The sequence below is a fragment of the Eulemur rufifrons genome, chromosome 4 (assembly GCF_041146395.1).
Source record: "Eulemur rufifrons isolate Redbay chromosome 4, OSU_ERuf_1, whole genome shotgun sequence".
NCBI classification, from domain to species: Eukaryota; Metazoa; Chordata; class Mammalia; order Primates; family Lemuridae; genus Eulemur; species Eulemur rufifrons.
In genome coordinates this window covers 13,306,600-13,328,133 of record NC_090986.1, presented here as the reverse complement: position 1 = coordinate 13,328,133, position 21,534 = coordinate 13,306,600, and the positions used below count along the sequence as shown (strand labels likewise).

Genomic DNA, 21,534 nt, shown 5'->3' with positions numbered 1-21,534 from the left:
CCCCTCCCCAGCCGCTAGGCTGCTCCTTTCTACTCTTACAGCCAAGGTGGAGGACAGGGAAGTGCCCGCAGGGCCCGTGAGCCCTCCCGCCTGCAGTCTGCTTCTCCACGCCACTCCGGTGCACGCCCACCCGTCACGGACGTGCCGTCAGTCCGTCTCTAAAACACACTGGCCTTTTGTTTTAATGACTCCGGTTTCTCTTAACATTCTCACTCCCTTCCCGGACATAGATTCTTTCTCCAGCCTTCAAATGTTAGCGTCTGATTTCGTGTGAGCTCATCCGCTCCCCTGGCGTCAGTACTCTGCATGTCGATGAATTCTAGATCGTACGTTCTGGTCTTTTCTGAATTCCAGATCCCTATAGCTATTATTTCTTGGAACTTCACTGGAACTTTAACAAGTGGTTTAAATTAGCATAATATAAAAGGTAATTCTTTTCCCCTTGACAATGCCCTCTGGTTGATGGGCCCACGACCCTCCGTTTCCGCAGACAGAAACTTGAAAGGCATCACGAGCCCTCTCTGTCCTCCTCCCGTGCCCGTCCGTCCCCTTGTCCTGCCAGCGCTGCCTTCTCCCTTCCTCCCTCTCCCGCACATCCTCTTCTTCACCACGGCTGGCCTCTCACTGATCACCTGCTATCCTTAGTTGCCTTCCCTCTTTTCAGGTAATCTCCCAGTGGGTACCAGGATATTCTTTCTGAAACGCCAACCTGATTGTGCCACTTCTGTGTTTCAAGGCCTTGAGGGCTGCCCACTACTTCCAAGACATGATTGAAACTCTTTCCCAAAACACACAAAACTCTGGCTACGTTTTCCAACTGCAGGGATCTTTGTTCCTCTCACCTCGGGCTCCAATTTTGCTGACATATATGTTCCCTATATATATCACACTTGACCTAGTCCATGTGCCTTTGTATGGGTTGCTGATTATTCCAGGGACAGCCTGAAAGCCTAGTATTTGGTTGGCAAATTCTTAGGTGCCAACTCTTAGAACCAAAGCCTGTTCCCACCTCCAGCTTTTCCTCATCCTCCACTTCTGGGCGAGGTCCCCTTCCTACACACTCACAGGCACTTTGAGTTTATTGCTATTGTTCTACTTTCACACTGCATTGAGCTGTCTTTTCTCCTGCCTCTGCCCCGGAATATGTTATTTTGTTGTTGTTGTTGTTGTTGTTGTTAAGGTTCCAAGGATGGGCTCTTTCTTTATGTTCTCAGCTGCTCAGCTCTGCCTATCTTTGGGAGGTGATTCATACGTGTTTGTTGAATGAGGGGAATAAATCAATGACTTAACCACCTCATAATTAAACGATACTGACAAGAAGAGATAATAAATTACTGTAAGTTAAGCATCTTTATTGTAAATATTAATTACAAAGTGTATGATATAACCTGCCAAATTGCTATAAGAAATACATAAAACACTGTGACCTTCTCCTTTCACAGGGAAGGGTGAAGCCAAGGTGAGAGCCACGTAAATATGTAAATGTGTTCTGGTACAACAAGAACTATTTTTTTTCTTTTCCTGAAACATCATGTGCTATTATGTACCCAAAGCTTTGTAAACACATGGGTACACAGTGTCCAGGTGATTTCCATCATTGTGGAGACCAAATATGGCCGAAGTGACTTTTATCCACTGACGTTTGACTACAAGCCAAGCCTTAATGTTATGTGCTTTTAATCCTCACAGGTATTTGAACCAGACCATACGGGAGGATATATTAACAGCAGAGCATTCTCTGAACAGGGAGAAGTTAGCTGTTTTGAAACAAGCCCTGAATGTAGTTGGCTTCAGCAATTTGGTGAGTCACATCATAAATATTTCACTGAGCAAACCAACCTTCTACTAATTTATAAAAGTTGTCCATTCATTTGCTGAGCCTCTATTATATTCCAGATGTTTCTGTAGACATTGATGATTCAACAGAGAATAAGCACATTCCCTCCCTGCTAGAGTTTACATGCTCGTGGAGAGGTAGACATAAACAAGCCGCGTGCTGAGGAAGAGGGGTGCTAGGAAGACAGAAAGGCAGGTCAAGCAGAGAGTGACAGGAAGAGTGGGGTGTTATTTCCAAGAGGGTGGTCAGGGAGCCCTTTCCCCAAAGTAATATTTATATATACTACACACACACACACATATAGATATCTCCAAAATAAATCAAATAACTTTATATTGACCATCCCATGGGAAAATTGATAAATCTGAAGTAACCATTTACTGTTAAAAAAATCACTTGAATATTAGAATGTTCGCTTTATTAAAGTGTCTTCTTGAAAAATATACATTTTTTTATTCTTAAAGAATTATCAAGTATCCATGAGTGGTCAGGCGGAAGAAGTGAATTTTTATTTCTTTATCTTAATTAATGTAAATTTAAATAGCCGTGACTAGTTGGTGATTACTGAGCTGAATTCAACAGCACTGGTCTAGTGAATGAGAAATATGAAAAGACTGAAGCCCTGAGAGAGACCGCTCAGAGTGCCCCCCCCACCCCCCGCTATCTCCCCTTGCGTTATCTCCAACAGCGCCCCCATCAGTGTGGTAGCAGCGTTCTGGATGACGGCCGAGTCCTCATGCATAATTAATGTATCAGGGGTAACTCTGGGGTGCCAGCAGTTCACAAATCCAGATTTAGTCACAGTTTTAAATGCTTTCCTTTTACTTTTCTGACACCAGTTGATTGATTTGGGTCTTTGTTTTTTCTCCACCACACAGTTGTGGGAAGGGGGCAACGGGGGGCGGGGGGTGGCGTGGGGGTGGGAAGCAGCAGAGGGAAGGTCTACCCAGGGGAGGTCTAGAAGTGGGATGCACCCTAAATAAGTCAACCCGGGGACACTTTGCTTCCCCCCACCCGCCCTCTATCAGAGGTTGGAATTCCAGGACTGTACAATCTATAGTGTCTTGTTCTTTTCTTCTCTGACTATCCGATCCCTGTATTTCCTGCTTTTACCGACTCTCACCACTTGCGCTGTTCTGTCTTTGCACTCACTGCCATTGCAGTTGTTCATTTTTATTTTTTCCCCCTCCCTCCACACCTGACATTTCTGCTTCCTTACAGGAAATGGGGACAGAGATGAGGGTAGGGAACCATTCTACCAAAATGCTAGCTGCTTGGAAACAGGGCCTTGGAAGTCCATGATTGATCCTCAAAGGCAGAGTGAGCAAAATAATCCTGCTGACCAAGGAACAGAATAGAGAATCCAATAACCTAATAAAGGAAATATGTACATATTGGCAAAAACACATGAAATTAATCTGTTCATCTTGACCTTTTGGAATGACCTGAATGATGACAATTTAGTCCACTTTGGAGGGATAGATTATGTCCAGTAAGATTTGAAGGCAGGTAGTTCTGGGCTGGTGAGGCCCTTGCATCAGCTGTGGGCCTGAGGGGTCTGTTCACAGCGGCGCCTTCACCTGGGCTGCTGTAGCCCAGGTGTGCATCCCACCGCTGTCGCCAGCCCTGCATCGCAAGGTCCCTGAGGACAGTGCACATTCTTCTCATCTGTATATCGAGAAGTGCCTGTCTTACAGGGCACCAGAACATTCCATGAAGAGTTACTGGATTTATTAAAAAGGAAAAAAAAATAAGTGGTCAAGTACTTTAAGAGGCTAGGAATCATTGAATTAAATTTGAAACACTAATTTATAATTTAGGGGTTACCAGAAATGTTTTTTTAGTATGCCACATTCATAGAATATCATTATACCTGGAAATTACTTAGAAATCATTCTTGTCAATGCTCTCATTTTAAAAATGATAAAATTATACCTTTATGAAAACGAGAAGTTCTCAAGGAAATTCATGGAAGCCTCAAGAACTATATTCTTTCAACTGTATACTTATAAAGCAAGTAAGAGTTGTCCTTAGGAAAACTTGCACAGTTATTGAAGGAGCTTTTTTATTTCCAAATTACAAGTTAGGACACCGAGAATTTAAAAGGCATTGTCACTGGCCCTTTATGGAGTTCAATCTGTTTTCCTACCAATATCATCATGCTAAATATTTGATATTCTAGAGAAGCATAGTTCAACTTATAGCTTTTTCTTGATTTTTCATTTTTTGTCCAAAAAATCACTATCCAAAACCAATTCTAAGGTCTAATTTATTTTTTTTTATCTAGAGTTCCAAATTTTCAGATATTCTCTTTCAGCAAACATTCTCTACTTCCTGCTACCTTCTGCTCAAAGATAACTCTTGCCAAGTCAATTTTTTTCCTGAGTTTTCCTTAAAATACTTTTAAAAACAATTAGCAATTTGTTATCTAGGCATAGTTGTTTTCATTATGCCTCCTTTAGTTTTCCAGCAGAAGTGAAAAATTCTGTAATTATCATATCAGTTTATCTCATAAGAACAAGAACTAAGACACGGATCCTATAATATAGGTTCTTGAATGATTCAGCCTCAGCAACTGCAAAGTCTAATTAACCTCTCTTTGCAGCTCTGAGAAGACAGAGTGAAATCTGACTTTACAAGTGACATCCAGCCAGTCAGACCTTCATTAAACAATGATTCATTTTTGTTATGATAGTTACCTGGAAGCTGTTAATTTATATGAAAATTTCACTTCCTTATTCTCATGTTTAAGGAACAAAAATGTTGATTTAAAGGACATTGCAGTGAATTATGAGTTTTTGGTTTTGAGGCAGAGATTGGTAGTTATCTCATTGAAGATTTAGGATCTGAAAAGTCATAACCCCACTAATAGGAAATACATCATTTTCATAACCTACTTTTAGGTTTTTAAAGGATTTGTCTTTAAATCTTTCTTGTAAACATCCTATTCATTTTCTATCTTTGTAAAACACATAGGAAGTGGAGAACCTGTTTGTAATTCTGGGAGCAATATTACACATTGGCGACATTAGGTTTACTGCCCTGACTGACACGGACTCCGCATTCGTTTCTGACCTCCAGCTTCTAGAACAAGGTCAGTGGAACACGACCTTCTGACATTAGTCTCTCTAATGTGCAATTTTATGATCTGCCAGTAGATGGAGACACAGTACAGAAAAGACAGTTGACATAAGCTGTTTCCTGGAGCAGAATTCAATGAGAAGGGAAAAAAAAAAACAAAACGTTCACTTTGTTCTTTCTTATAAATGGTTATGGGAATGAGTAACAAGATGTACTTTTATGTTCCCATTCTGCACCCACAGTAACAACACTGATTCTTCAGCAATATTTGTGCTTATTTATATTGTTCTAGGCCTCTCTGCCCCACCCCCAGTACCCAGTATATTTGGAAGGCATGTTATTAGCCAAGCATTTTAAACAGAACATAATTACTTCCTTTCAAAGATCTTGCCAAAAATCTCTCTCTTTGAAGTTGCCTTGTTAGTCACTCCTAGATTTTTTCAAAATACCTTAAAACCACAGATTGTCAATAAAAAACATATCTTCACCTATATCAAAGAGATTTAACCAGGAATTTGCAAAAATAATAATAATAATAATTCCATGACATCTGTGAGGACAAAGACGAAACAAACCTGCTGTGATTTAATGCACAGAGCCTCAAGAACTCATTAATATTTTGATTACTCTAAGATGTTTCTCTAATTTGAATTTGACAATTACAGTGGTAGTTCTTTCTTTAATACACATATTTCCTAATGTGTATACATGAAATTTATAAATGACGACCATAAATGCAATGTTCCTATTATCAACAATGTATACTAACTTAATGTTTATAATGCTGCTTTAATTTTAGTGGCTGGAATGTTACAAGTATCAACAGATGAATTGGCTTCTGCCTTAACAACTGATGTTCAATATTTTAAAGGTAAATTTTTCTATACTCTGACTTTCATCTTTGTGCAATTTGGAATCAAATGTGGAAATTCAATATAACTTTGCCTGTCCCCAGTTAATGAAACTATTTTTATGAATGGAATGCCAAATGAGAAAAATGTGAATTTGTTTGGTTGCTTGATATGACTCTATATTGTAAAGTCTATGCTCTTGAGAGACCATTTGCTTAACCGGTCACCCTCTCTAGCTAATCTGTCATTTTAGAAACAAAGCCATCAATTTGAGAGAATTTATTCAGATGAAATGTTGGATCCATTGGCCTGTGCAGGGAAAGAATCAACCTTTCCCTCTACCCCATGGCTCATAACAAGAGCTGTCATTTATTGGGCAGGTGTGAACTGACGGGACTTGTTCCAAGTGCTATCATTGTTGTAGTTTTTGAATTCTTACAAATCGCTATGAGGTGGGAATAACCATTTTCCATTTTAACAGATGAGAAAACTAAGATTCAAAGAGTTTCAATAACTTTGACTGCCACATTACTAGTAAAGAGCAGGTTTGGGAGCAGCATTCAATGCTGTCTGGCTCTCAGACAATGTGCTTCATCTCTGTGCTGCATGTATCTCTGCTCAGCGAACAAGGGGAGTGGTTTTCCCACATGATCTTTAATTATTCACTATAACTCACGGCCTTGCAACCTTCTTCTTTATTGTTAATTGTGAGGACTCATCATCCACCTGATCTTTTTTCTCTTAATCGCCACTATTCTTCCCTGATGTCTCTGTTGAACATATTCTCAGGCATTTAGGTAGGTGGGGTATGATTTCTGCCTCACTCCTACTCTCAGAATTCCCCTTCCATGATCCTGAACTTAGTGAATCTCCCCATTATCCACTCAGCTGCCTTGATACCTCTTTCTCCTCCTCTATTGAGCAGGTCAGACACAAGCCATTCGACCCCATAAATATCTGTCATTCTTACCATTCATCTCCATGGATACTGCTGAATTTTTCATTCCTTCCTGGATTACGACAAGAGACTCCCAGTTAATCTATTATCTGTCCTTATCGCTTCTCTCCGTCCATACTGCTTCAGCAATAATCTTTCTGAAATGCAAATATGATTTTCATTTCTTGGCTAACAGTCTTCCAACTTTTCCTCCTTTAGCAGAAAGCCCATTATTTTAGGAAGGCATAAGGTCCTCTTTCATTTTTATTCGGGCCACATCTAATTTTTGTGCTTCCTCCTTAGTCATTTCTCCAACAGCAACCCTGCATGCAACCATGTTAAGAGTCTTCAAGTTCTCCAAATACGTTATTCTTTCTCATGCCTTTTTTTTTTTTTTGAGAAAATTTGAACTCACTGTTAGTATCTATTAGTATCTATAATTTAATAGGGGTAGGTCCCTCTGTTTACATGTTGGTGACCCATGAGAACTCCTCAATCATGTTGACTTTAGGGGCCTCAATGCTGCAGTGTCATAAATGGCCACACCTGTTTTCCCTGCAGCTGTGTGCTGTTCCATCTCAATGGCCTTGACCTTGCAGCTCTGGGACTACATTACTTGCTGTGTTTTCTTTCTTTTTTTTAAATCTCAGCCAGTCTCAGCAGCAATTCTCCTTCCTTACCTATATCTCCAACTGATTGAAAACCATTTAACCCTCATTTCACGTGACTGCCTGCCTGCTCAGCCTAAGAGGTAATGGCTAGTCAGTTTGGCCAAGGCCATAGCATGTGAATCCTAGACTCCCATTCACTCTCAACTCCAGCAAGAGTCAGGTGATCTCGATTCCGAACCATCCTCACCCATTTTTTTTCTTGGTCCCTTCTCTAGTCTGTTCCCTTCTAAAAACCTTGTCACTCAAGAGTTCAATCACTCTCTCTTTGAGAATGACAGAAATTTCTACTTTAAGGCCCAATCCTGTTTCTGAATTCCAGACCCACATTTTGGTTGGCTAGACCATTTCTTTGAAAATATTTAAAATATGACTAATTTTCCAGATGACCAGGTTTCCAAATGCCTTAGGACGATTCAGTATCTAAACCAGTGAGTTGTTATCAGAGAACTTGCCAAGAGGGGCCCTGTGAAGAATCGGTTTCTTAACTGAGACAAAATTATTCAGCCTTCATAAAGGTCAAAAGCTCTGGTCAACATTTGTAAGAAATAATGTTGCAATGTATAGGACATTCATTTTAAGGAAGCATTTTACATAATAACTGACAGATACCTTCTCATTTATGGGAGTCGTAGTATAATTTTTTAACATCCTTTGCTGTATGTGGATGTGTGGGGAATAAATAGGGTATGCCTAGTTTTGTTGGCTCCTGAGTGAGGGAAACCCTTTTTCTTACGCTTCCTCTTCTTTCTACTATTTTAGGAGATATGATAATACAACGGCATACTATACAGATTGCTGAATTTTATCGAGATCTCTTGGCCAAGTCCCTGTACAGTCGTTTGTTCAGCTTTTTGGTGAATACCATGAATTGTTGTCTTCACAGTCAAGACGAACACAGAAGGTAGGAGTTGATGGATGTCCATTCTTACATGTGGTTATTACTGTCATAGACAACTCAAAGTCCCGAATCTTAAGGTTGCTTCATGACACAGTGTGACCCATAAGTTAAACTTCATTAATACATTTCATTTTAACAAAGTAATTTTACTTGAAGGGTTTTATTGATGATTCTTTTGGGATTTAAGCCCCCTCTGCTAGACACTCCCCCACACCCACTCTGCTGAATTAATCAAATCATCTCTCAGGCATAGATATGTAAATGCATCCTCTCTGGACTGAGGTATGTAGGGCCTTTTGTGCACCAATAAGTATTTTATAAATCTAGGAATAAGACAGTCTGAGAAGATCTGAAGCACTCGAGTTTGTTGAGTAGCTTGCATCTCTCCCAGAACAAATTCGAGGATGTGTTTCAGATCAGTAATTCTTCTTCTTGCTCCTTCACTTGTTTTGTGGATTATTTGGCAAAGGGTCTCTGTGGTAATCATTGTGGCTGGTACTCTAAATCATCTCAAACTGTAGCTTTTCGGGGCTACTTGATCATCTAAAAATTATAGATCTCCATGACATTTTATCAGTGGAAAATTGTTATTTTTTTTTTTTGTCCCTAATGATGACCTCAAGCAGACAATTGAAAGCAAAAATTGCATCCCAAAGTCTTCACACATCTGCTTATCTTTGAAAGAAATCTTCTGAGAGAATTTCTTTGTTGTCTATGTAGACTTTTTCACCAAATTCCTGAAAGCTGATGCCTTTAGAGATTTCTTGGAAACATTAGCATTAATATGTACTTATGGGAAAGTTCTTAAATAAATAGACATCTCAGGAGATTTCAAAGATGAGGGATATTAAAATTTTTATTAAAATGTGTACATATAAAATCCCACTGAACATTGATCAGCATATTCAACATAAAATCTGTGATTTGAAGGTGGCTATGGTATAATCTACTTCTCAGAGAAGATGCCTTAGTATTTAGTATGGTGAGGACTCTTGATTTTGCTATTATTTCTTGCTATCAGTTAATTTGTGATTTTTGAGTGTGAAGATTATTCATAGAATGATACTGATATGCTATGTCTACCAAATTAACCATATATAAAAGTATATTGGCAGCTCTGCTAAAGCTGACATTGAAAAAAATTAATATATAAATCTAGCTGTCTATAGAAAATTTTAGAAAATTTTTATTTGACATTTAAATCTCAAGGAGCCTTAAATTTATATAATTAGAAATACTTCCATATGATCTAAATTTTTGACTATACTCATACACAAAGAAAAATTATAAACATAAACCATAGAAAACATATTATGTCCCTTTCAATGGGAATATTGCTAGTGCCAACATGTAAATTTATGAGGGTGGTCTTGTCTTTTAAATTTTTTTTCCTAAGCAAAGAATGCGGACAGGGATTAATGGGAAATTAGAAATGACCCAATGTATTATTAGTTTAACTTCTAAGAGACAATTTTCTCATTTGAATCATAACTCTCATTTTTCCTTCTCTGTTTCTACTATGGGTCACCCAAATCTTAATTTAAAGCCCCAAATAATGCAAGCAAAGTTTATACTTGCAGGATTTATAGCTCATTGAGATTTGTGGAAAGTTTAAGTTTTTGCAGATTTATAGACTCCTTTCCTAAGTCACAAAAAGGTCTCAAAAATTTGGATACCTTTAGAAAAGTCTTTTGTTGTTTACCAATCCCCAATTTTTTTGAAATTTTGTAATCATGTCAAAAAAGATTATAGAAAAAATAATATCCCTAGGTTAAAGTTGGAGAGTACATAGACACATTTTTCACACTAAATGTATTTTTTTGTAACTTTTGCAAGAGAGAATTAATATAAATAATAATTGCTCTAACAAGTTACAAAGGGAAGACAAGTGAAACAGAGGCAGATAAAATATTCTCAAAATGATGGATTTATTTCCTGGATTCCAGTAAAACATGTACAGTGTTCACATAATACATTTAAAATAATTCTATTTTCTCTACCTAGATCCAAATAAGTTTGCTTCTAAATGAAAACTCTGGGGTATAGTGCAGGTGCAGGTGATGATTATTTAATTAAGAGGAGCAAAAGCATTTGCTGTGTTTGCCTGGTCAAAATCGAGTCTTTAAGATTAGAGTGTGGACGTCTCCCAGGAAGGTGCCTGCTGTGGTTGTGACTTCTGTGCAGCTGTCTGGCCTGGACCCTGCAGATGGGGGACCACTAAGGGCCACACTGAGTGGTCAGGGATCTTCAAAAATTGAAGCACATCAAAACTTTATTTATTAGGCTTAGTTGAAAATGATTTGGTCCAAACAGGTAAAAAAGAATGAGAATAATAATGGTAGTAATAACAACAAACCAACAACAATAATAGAATAATAATGTAATGCCTTTTATTTGCTTAGAAGTTTGTTGTTCACAAAATATGTGCATATAAATTACCTTGGGAAGAAATCCTGTTAAATGCTGAAAATGACACATTTTGTTCTTGAAACAATGACTCTAGGAAAATGTGAAACACAATTCACAAGTGTGAGCACAGCCTGCCTCTTCAATTCCCCTTTCAGTGTGATTTTTTTTTTTTTTGAGAAACCCATTTAAAAAACAGAAGTTTAGTATTTTAACCATTTTCTGAGGCATTTCTCTTTCTAAACTATGATTTCATGACTTCTAAAATGAAGGATGTTGTATATCACTTAACTTTGTCTGAGAATGCCATCATTATAAAATTCATTCTTCTACTCTGTTGTAATGCAGCACAATTGCACTCTTCCCAGTTCATCCTGGTCTCCCACAAGCTGCCATACTGTCCACCTCTGACGGTGGCACTTTCTGCACATCTCCTTAGAGTCCTCACCTACAGTTCATTGCTGTTACTTTCCTGCCACTGCAGATACTCCTGTGCTCAAGTTTGCTGGGTGCTAGCTGGCGTGGTCTCTTGGAGGGTATTACCTAATTGCACCCGTTTTTAACTCTGATTCTTTTTTTTTTAATATTTATTTACTTTTATTCAAAACATTAAGGGGGTACAAATGTTTTTGTTACATAGATAGCTTTTATAATGCTTAAGTCGCTATTAGTGTGCCCATCATCTGAATTGTACCTGTTAGATAGGTTTTTTTTTTTTTTTAATTCTTATTTCAGCATATTGTGGGGGTACAAAAGTTTAGGTTACGTATATTGCCCTTGCCCCTTCCCACCCCCCCGAGTCAGAGCTTCAAACCTGTCCATCCCGTAGACAGTGTGCATGGCACTCATTAGGTATGTATACACCCATCCCCATGCCCCCCCCCAACATCTGCCCGACACCCGATCAATGTTATTCCTAAATGTGCTCTTAGGTGATGATCAGTGAAGCCAATTTACAATCATCACCTGATTCTTAATCTATTGAGAAATAAGACAAAGAGGTAAGGCATGTGGGAGTCATGTGATGAGTGACAAGGCAGACACTAGAGGATGCAGCTACACTGCGAGCAAGTTGCTTCTGACTGCTGAATGGCAGATGTAGACTGCCTCGTCTGCCGGGTCCCAGGAAGCCCTGAGGTGGCCACGGAGCCCAGGAAGACAGCCCTGAGCCCTCCTTGCCAGGTCTCCTTGCAGGCGACAGTAAGTCACTCTTCCAGAGGCCAACAAGGGTGCACCTCGAGGGGCTTCCTCTTCGTGGCTGTGAATAAGCATCTCCACCTAATAAGTGTGGATGTTAATTCAGAGTCAGTAAACTTGAAAGATAGAGGCCCATCTAATTCAAGAAGGTCTGTGGGCTGGGCGACTCCTATTTTGAGCGATTTCAGTCTGTTTTTCCTAGTGTTTTCAAAAGCATAGAGCCAAACCACTCTGGCCACTAGGTACATGGAAGACTCTTTTAATTTGTTCATAACCTGCCATCAGTTCACACTAAATTGATAATATTTAATAATTAAAATATGATTTTAAATGACATCAAATCATTGCTAAAGAAAAACTAATAAAATTAAGTTTGAGCTGACTTTTTTAGTATTGTTTGGCCTCAACACCTCTGAGAATTGTCAACTGACAGCCAGTGACCACCGTAGGTATAAACACAGTCCTTGTTTAACCATTTGGAAATGCCATGTAAAGATTCCTATAACTTCACATGTAGAACATTGGCCACCGCTGATGGGCATCAGAGACCTGGACCTTCAGTCCCATTCTCTTCACCGGCCAGTGGTCCCCCCGTGAATCCAAAGTGTGCTGTCCAGTCTCTCCCACGGGGACAGCCATTGTTCCCAAGGAGCCGTCATCTTCCTCAGGTGCTTCATTAATTCCACTCAGACCAAAAGCTGTGCTCTGCTCATTCTCCTTAGGAACCATGCTGTTATCATGTTTGGTAAGGAAATAGCAGCATCGTGTGGTTTCCCAAGTGAGCTCAATCACCTCTGTGCCTGGTTACAGCAGATATAAAGAAATCTGGGATTGTCAACTCTTTTATTTCTATAGCTCAGAATAGGTCTCTTTCCAGGGTTTAACCACTGTGCTTCAGAGCCACGTCACACAAACAAGCCTTGTGGGATCGAAAGGATTCTGTACAGATTTTTCTTAATACTTCTACTCTTGTATGGTTTATTTTATCTCATTATTTGAAGACTTCCTTTTCCATTTTGTGATGCTGGTTCACTGTTTATAATATAATATTCAAAATGGAAAGGCTCACTATGAAGTATTTGCCATTGTTTTACTTAATAAAACCATGAAACTCTGAATGAATAAGGTTGCCAAAGAATCACATTGGAATCACCCTTGATCTGAGAGGACAGCATCGTGGACAATATTACAGCATCGTGGACAATATTAGGGTGGCTGCACGAAATGTGTCTGTCTTATTGTGTGTCAACATTACAAGTAGAACTGCTCACAAGCTTTCAAACGTGTAGTTGCATTATAACTTATTTTGGTGTAAACAAATTAGCCATTGTAAGTAACTACCACCATTACTTATTTTGGTGTAGCTACTAAGCTAGTATGATTTGCAGTATAATGAAAATACATCTTCTTCTTGTTCCCACCTTCCTTTAAAATTTTTCATTGGGGGTAATATTAATATTTCTCTGGCTCTGAGAGAAAACTTAAGCAAGTCCTAAGATTTTTCTGCTCAGTTTTTTATAAATCACAGTTCTATGAACCCTTTAATTGACAAGTATCCAGCATTTGCGCAGAAATTAAAGGTGTCCAAAGGTGAGCGTTCTCTTCCCCCTCCCACAGCCGGGGGCTGTGTGTGGCAGCTGACAGCAACCCGGGAAGGGTGTGAGGAGGACTGCGGCTTGGAGCCCGTGCCTCCAGCTCCCCGTGGTAAAACAGGGCACAGGAACAAGGAGGAGAGGAATTTCTTGGCTCCCGATTGACATGGGGAGGCTTTCCTGGCCACAGAGATGGTTACCCCTGGCTCATTCTCTGGGTTTCTCATAGATTCCTATTGCTGGGACCCCTTTTGCTGCAGTCATCAGTTTGTGAGAAATGCATTCCCCAATGACCACTCCCAGCTTCTCCCACCGCTCAGGGCACCTGTGACAAATAGTTTAAGTTGCACCTGTGACAAATAGTTTGAGTTCTCGCACCTTCCCAAGGGTGCCTCTCAGACAGATTTCTGTGGGTTGAAGGTAGAGATGGGAGTGAGAGTAGGATAGTGCCTGGAGGAGTTGCGGACATTTCAGTAGTTCACTTTCTATGACTATTAAACAAAGACTATGCTCTAAACTGTATTTAATTTTTACAAAGGTTATTATCCATGTCATTCTGAAATGAGTCAAATGACTGTAGATACTAAAATGTAATGAATAATAATTTATTTAAAAAGATAAATATATTTTGCAACTCCTAAAGTTACACCTGTTTCATAATGCAACACTTACATCCCCAAGATTGAGTTAAAAATGTTAAGTTTAAAGTTATTATTTTTCCTAAATTGAAGCTTTCATCAGAGTTTTACAAGAAAATAGAAGCTTGGGCAGGTCCAGGTTTATAGAAAATTTAGAAATATTCTCCAAATATCTTCAGACACCAAAACCTGTAATTTATTTCAACTCATTTTCATCATTAGTTTTGAATAAAATGGTGTATATACATATGCACACACACATATGGACATATATATATATATATATATAATTATATATACATATATGTATTTATCAGAAATATAATCCAGGGAAAATTTTCCTTTTTGCAGTAAGAAATACCCTAAGAACAGGTAGATTGAAGTTAGAAATAAAGGAGGTTTAAGAGATAACCCAGTAATCCTGTAGGATGGGTATTGAAGGTATACTTTTGTTTATTCATTTATTCATTCAATCATGTCTACATAATTTGAAATCTACATTTTTGGACAGTACCATTGGGCATGGGAATATATTAAGATAAATAAATAGAGTTTCAAACATACATATGGAGTTTTTTGTTTTGTTTTTCACTGAGGCTTCAGTTTAAGTATTCTTATGTTATATTACAGTCTTACAGTATTTTAGTTGACCTAAACATAAACATTTAAAAACATTATGATTAATTGCATTCACTTTTCTTGAGTTACTCATTATTCCTTTGACACCAGGTTGCAAAAGCTTGTTTGTTTTTCAGGGTTATTTGAAGGTTAAGAAAGATGGTGTCATTCATAAAGTTGTTATCACAGCACCTGACACAATGGGAAAGGTTGTTGTAATAATAATAGTGATGGCACTGGCTGATAAGAAGGCTTCTTAGTTTATATTAGTTTATTTATGGGGAAGGGATAATTGTAAAAAAAATGCAAATGGTTCACAGGTTGGAAATCCAAGATATAGTCCAACTTCTTTTAAATTTCACTCAGTTATCTTGTTTGCTTTAAAGAATAGCAGATAGAGGAAACATTTTGTTCTTTAGAGATAGAAATATCACTATTCCCATATACTACTAGGATATGTAGGGGTTTTTCTTTATTTTTTTAGATGTTTTGCTTGGGTTTGCCTTGTGGTAAGCAATGATAATGGGTTTGCAGTGATTAGTTTCCATACTGTTTCACTTTCTGCTATGACATAGGTAGGACATGTGTGCAGCACACCTGACTAGGGTCCAGGGCACAGTGGTCATCGATTGTTGCAAAAATAAGATTGACATAGGTTAGAAACAGTGATATTTCCCAATCAGTAGGGGTTTCTTGAGTAAAATATACCATGGGATGATACTAGGTCCCACCAGTGGACAGGTGATCACATAGTGCCCGAACTATGGGATACTGTGCCTCCTGAGGTGGGGGAGGCTTTGCAGAAGAGGGAGCAGGTGCAATGCAGAGATAGGGACACTGTGGAGCACCTGGGAGCAGGTGGGAGAAGGAGGTTAAAGAGGAATGAGGGCTCAAGGCTTTAAGTGTGAAGGTCACAATGTATTTCGTGGGCGTGGTGGGGGGGAGGGTCGCCATCCCAATAACTGTCCAGAGTTTTTGTTCCTGGCTCCATAGGTTGAAATTGATTATGGAGAAAGAAAAGAAGGCTATTGAAAAAATATCAACAAGTATTTGAACAACATTTCACTTGTGAAATTTCTCAAACTATTACATCTCCTTTCTGCTACCAAGTAAACTGTAATATGGGTTTAAATAACAGAAGGACATATTGAACACATAATACACCAATGAGAAAGGCAATATTTCTAGGAGAGGTTGAAGTTATTTTCTCTTAAAGTTATTATTTCTTTAATTCATGAATCAATTCAATGATTTAGTTCCTGAAATCATCAGTAAGATATTTTTGCATCTTATCTTGTTTCTAAATTTACCTTTTTTTTTAAATTTCAGCTTATTATGGGGGTACAAAAGTTCAGGTTATGTATATTGCTCATGCCCCCCTATCCCCCCAAGTCTGAGCTTCAAGCGTGTCCATTCCCTAGACAGTGCACACCACACTCATCATGTAGGTATGTACCCATCCCCTCCCCCCACCCCCATCCCTCCCAGTCAGAACTTCAAGCATGTCCATTCCCCAGACAGTGCACATCTCACTCATCAAGTAGGTATACACCCATCCCTTCCCCCCAGACCCCACCTCTGTCCGATACCCAATTGGTGTTATTCCCAAATGTGCACGTAGGTGATGATCAGGGAAACCAGTTTGCTGGTGAGTACATGTGGTGGTTATTTTTCCATTCTTGGGATACTTCACTTAATAGAATGGGTTCCAACTCTCTCCAGGAGAACCAAAGAGATGCCATATCACCATTATTTCTTATAGCTGAGTAATATTCCATGGTATACATATACCACATTTTGCTAATCCATTCATGAATTGATGGGCATTTGGGTTGTTTGTTTTGATTATAAGGAAAATGATTTTAAGTCACTATAGGATTTCCTAGATGTCCAGAAAGATTTTCATCAGCGCTTTTGCCAAATGGCCCATGTGTTCAGCAGTAGTCTCATTGAAGTAATTTGTAAAAGCTGGCAATGTTAACAATGGAATGCAACTTCCCAGTGTCTCAAAACTAAAGACTCAACTCTGATATGAGAAAAAAAAAAAAAGAAAAAGAAAAGATCATATTCAATAGGATGTAAACTGAAGGTGATGTAATGTATTAGGTAGGTACAGTCATCATCGGCATCTGACAACACTTAAGAGAATGTTAATGTCTAAATGAACAGAGAGAATCTGCACTAATAAGATTGCAACGAGCAATTTAATATTCTTCAGAAAATCGTACATCTTCAATAGGGAAGACTTGTTACGCTTTTTTAATTAGAGGGAACAAATATCTCAGATAGAGAAGAAAACAATTATGGCCTTGGAGAATTCTGCAGGCCAGATTAAAAGAGAAATTCCCAACAGCATTTTGGATGGTCTGTGTCTGGCCCCAAGGATGTCTTGCTGAGTGGCGTAGAGTGATGATGCTACCGCGATGCTCTGAAAGTAGGGTGAATTAACTCATTAAGTGGATTAAGTTAAGTTGGCTTCAGTTTTTATTTCCTAATTTTACATCTTGGTTTTGTTCTAATAAGAATTCAGTTTGCATATTATTAATTTAGTTTTGATATGCAATGGTATATAGGCACATATTTTCTGGATTTCCAAGGATTTTCAATATAAGAGATAATTTTGCTGTTGATATTAGGCAACAGATAAATTTCCTATAATTTCCATTTTTCTTTGATTGATGCAATCAGATAGTACTTAATATACTTATGAAATGTTATAGTGTATCTCAGACTTTTCTAGGTCAAAGTCTAATTTGGGAATTCAATGAATGTCATAAACATGTACATGCACGCACACACAAACACATTCATACACACCAGTACATAGTTTTCCATATAATTTCTGGGGATTAGTTGACCTTCCTCCCCCAAAATTCATATTATTGGACTGTAAATCTCTTAATTTATTGATTAAAGAAATGAATACATTCTGAATTGACATCCTCAATGTCGTTTATAGTCTCTTGGTAGTTCTTAAAGATTTGTAAGTCTAAATCTTTTTTTTTTTTGGTCATGCATGATTTTGTTGATTTTTTTAAATTAATAAATTCTCTTTTTATATTTTAGATCAAATTTATGATTTTAAAAACATATACTAAGATACCTCTGAAGAGATGAATAACATAATTTTTGAAACACTAAAATGACACTAAGCATGTTAGTCTATTTTGTAAGATTATTTTAGTAAATTAGAATTTGCATCTATAACTGAGTATTTTTTAAGGATCTTATCCCATTAGGAGCAGTAAACCAGAAACTTAGTTTATAAAATGCTAAGGAGGGAACACCTTTCTGCTGCATTGCAGACAAGCCATGGAAATATCTTTTGCATTGCATTTTATACCTACACTATTTGCAAAGATCACCTATAATGATGTTACCTAGAATCTTAGGATAGTTTTCAAGTTTTGTCTCATAGGTTTATTTATGTATTTGCTTTCTACGCAGGGGAATTTGGCCTTACTTCTGGAGCAAAAGTTACCCATTTTTTCTGTGAAACCCTTGTTATGCTTACTAAGTACGATAGTGACTGGAGATAGAGCAATGTGCTTTAGGCTTTGTGATACTATTTTTTTTTTTTTTTTAAATCAAAAAGGCTACTATTGTGGCCTTCAGAGCTTCACCATCTTCCCATGTCTTACAGGATGGCATTAGCCTAAAACTCAAGTCAGATGTGGGTATGTGTGAGGCCTTTATGTGTGTGTGTATGTGCAATTATTTTGTTCTCCAATTATTTAACCAAGAATTTTTTTTAATATCAAATGCAATTTGTGACTTTTTAACAGGACTGGAATTTAGCCATGATAGTAATAGAATGTTCTTATAAAAGTATAATTTATCTTTTACAAGGAATTGAGGTCAACTGGGCAGGTTAACACTTTCAAAGTTTGAAGATTATTTCTTCCATTCAAGCTTCCCAGGTGTGTGAGAATTGTCCATTACTGGGACTCAGATGTCTCCAAAGGGTGTAAACACTCAATCTCCCCTGCCATGTTTCCTTACAAACAGGTCTCCTTCGCTTTGGGTGAAGGCTTGCCATTATCTCCCCAGTGGGAAGAGTTAAAGTGGATAGTGCACCCTCCTTCTAGAGACAGGTGGTTGCGAAAAATTTTAATGAAAAGAAGCAGTGTGATCTTTCAGAATGTATGTGCCTCTCACCCACCGTAAGAAATGGAACTTGTAGAAGTAGCACCTAACTTTAAATTTAAGTGTTTTCTGCTCTTTCGGATATCATTGACTAGATGATCTATAGTAATTCTTAATAGGGTAGGTTGGGGCTCAGTGGTAATTGCAAAGCAGAGGAATATTAAAATCACTTTAAGTATTTTTGCCAAACCTCACACATCTCCCCTATAACATTCCAGGAATCACAGTGAGAGTGAAGTTGCAATGCCCCACAGTTTTCTGAGCCTGAAATATATTAAGAAACTTAATCTAAATGGCAGACTAGGTGATAGAAAAGTAGAATGAGAAGAGATCGTCTAGAAATTACATGTTTCTTCACTGTTTTTTTGATAATAAAATTGAAGATTAATTTTTCCAAGAAAACATCTGACCATATGATATTTTTAATATTAATTGAGTATCCTAAGTAAAATCTCAGCTCTCTCTTTCTCTCTTATTTGACCTATATTTTACAAATTGCTATTAAAAGTTCAGAAAAGGGCAGGAATATAATCTGTTCTCATTTAACAGACACAAAAACTGGGAACAAAGTGAAACTTGCTTCTGAAGAAGGGATTGAATGTGTGTAAATGAACCTGATTAAAACCAAATGTTTTTCCTTGTTAGTTTCAACATTTTCCCTCCTAGCACTTTATTGAAATGAGTACGAAGATTTAAACTCTCTAATGAGAATTATAAATCAAAACAGTATCTGCAAGAAAGACAAGGGTCCAAAAATATAGACAATCAGTTCATTAGTAATTAAGTGCTGGTAAAAAATATATTTTATGTGTTACCTTATTAATCATAATGAAACCACTTAATTCTTAATAAATAGATTTATATCATTAATTTTCAAATGCTCATAAGAATAATAAACACCTGCTGTGCATTAGTGAGAAAGTGACTTACCCAGTTTTTTTCTTTTTCCATTTAATGCATAATATTATTTATTTATAAATTTATTATTTTTTTCAGAAAAAAATCAGTAATCAAGAAGAGTAAAAAAGGAATATATGTACTACCTAGAATCAACACTACTAACACTGGACAACTTTTGCTTTGGATTTTTATTAACAGATAAGAAATAGACAATCACAACTAGAAGCTGAGGTCCCTTTTATTTCCTGCATGGATCCATTCCTCCCCAGAGACAGCTCTATAACCAATTCTGTGTGAAGCTTTCAAAATGTATTTTTTTTTCTCTAGCTTTGGTTTTTTTGTAACAGATATATAACCTTGTGAGTCATTAAGAATTACAGAAATGTTATCCTACAGTATATTTTATTCCATAGTTCCCTTCCTAACTTCGCATGGATTTTTGAAATCTGGCTATATTGATGCATCAAGAGCCGGCTCATTCTTTTTAGCGGCTGCACCACCCGTGGATGAAGCAACCGCAATATTCTCATATGTTTCACTGTTGATGGACACTTAAATCTCTTCATTTTTTTCTCAGTTACAAATAGTGTTGTATCCTCGTATATGTCTCCTGAGATATATGTTTAGAATTTTCCCGGAGGTATATATTTAGTAGCAGAATTGCAAGAAGGGCATTACTTTGCATTTTCCTAATTACAAGTGAAGTTAAACATCTTCTGGCAAGGTAGGCTGTGCACGGCACAGTGGCGACATGCTCATAGGATTTATACAATCGTACACAGTGGTCTGAATTCATAGCCTTATCGTAGACAATTTTGTCCTACTCCAAGGTCATCTTACACTTTTTTCTAAAAACTTTAGATTTTTAACACATCAAGAATATTATTGCATATATGAAGAATTTATATAATTTTATATTTTTAGTTGAATATTCAATGATCTCTACCCCATTTATTAGCAATGTTTCTTTATCTCCCTCTTGATTTTTAGTCTATTTGACTAAAACTGTGCCAATAATATATTGTTTTAATTACTTAGTTCTCATAAGTTCTTATTTTTCTTATTTGTTTTGGTTATCCCTGGATCTTTTTTTTGCATTATGAATTTTATAATCACTTTGACTGTATCCATACAAAAGTCCTTCTGGGATGTTGGCTTGAAATACATTCATGGATAATATAGGGACAATTTTTCCTTTTAGGTTATTGATTTTTTTTCTTCAACAAATATCTGTATTTCAACATTTATTCATGTATTCTTTTATTCATTAAATAATGTTTATAATTTTCCCCATCAATTTCTTACACATCTTTATTTTATTTATTTTTCTAGGTATTTGTGCTTTATATTGCTATGATTAATTCCTTTTGTCTATTACATTTTAATTTGTTTATTAGAATACTGAGCCTTCATTTTCTATGTTGATCTTATATCTAGAAATCCTGCTGGTTTTTCTTATTAGCTGTAATAATTTTCCTGTGGAATGTCTTGATATTTTCCAATATAAATGATCACAATTCTCTTTTCTCCTTTTCCCTTATGTCTTTTATTTCTTCTTCCTATTTTATTGCATTGGCTAGCGCTGCCAGTATAATGTTTAAAATTTGTGATGATAATGGTTTTTAGTGCTTTTTTTTCCAAATTAATTATAATACCTTTAAACATTTGCCACTAAGTAATATTGTTACTTAGAGTTCCAGTAGATAATCTTTCGCTAAGTATTTTCAATCATGGATAGATGCAAAATTTTGTCTGATATTTT

At 37.2% G+C, this 21,534-nt stretch overlaps 1 protein-coding gene across 1 annotated transcript in view; it reads left to right on the top strand.

Moving 5' to 3' along the window:
- The window catches only part of MYO16 (myosin XVI), a 475,062-nt gene that overhangs the window by 253,533 nt on the left and 199,995 nt on the right, over nt 1-21,534 (top strand). Inside the window, exons 16-19 of the mRNA XM_069467032.1 lie at nt 1,690-1,801; nt 4,814-4,931; nt 5,718-5,789; nt 8,137-8,278. Of these exons, the coding sequence (XP_069323133.1) occupies nt 1,690-1,801; nt 4,814-4,931; nt 5,718-5,789; nt 8,137-8,278 (444 nt within the window). The remainder of the gene's footprint in view (nt 1-1,689; nt 1,802-4,813; nt 4,932-5,717; nt 5,790-8,136; nt 8,279-21,534) is intronic.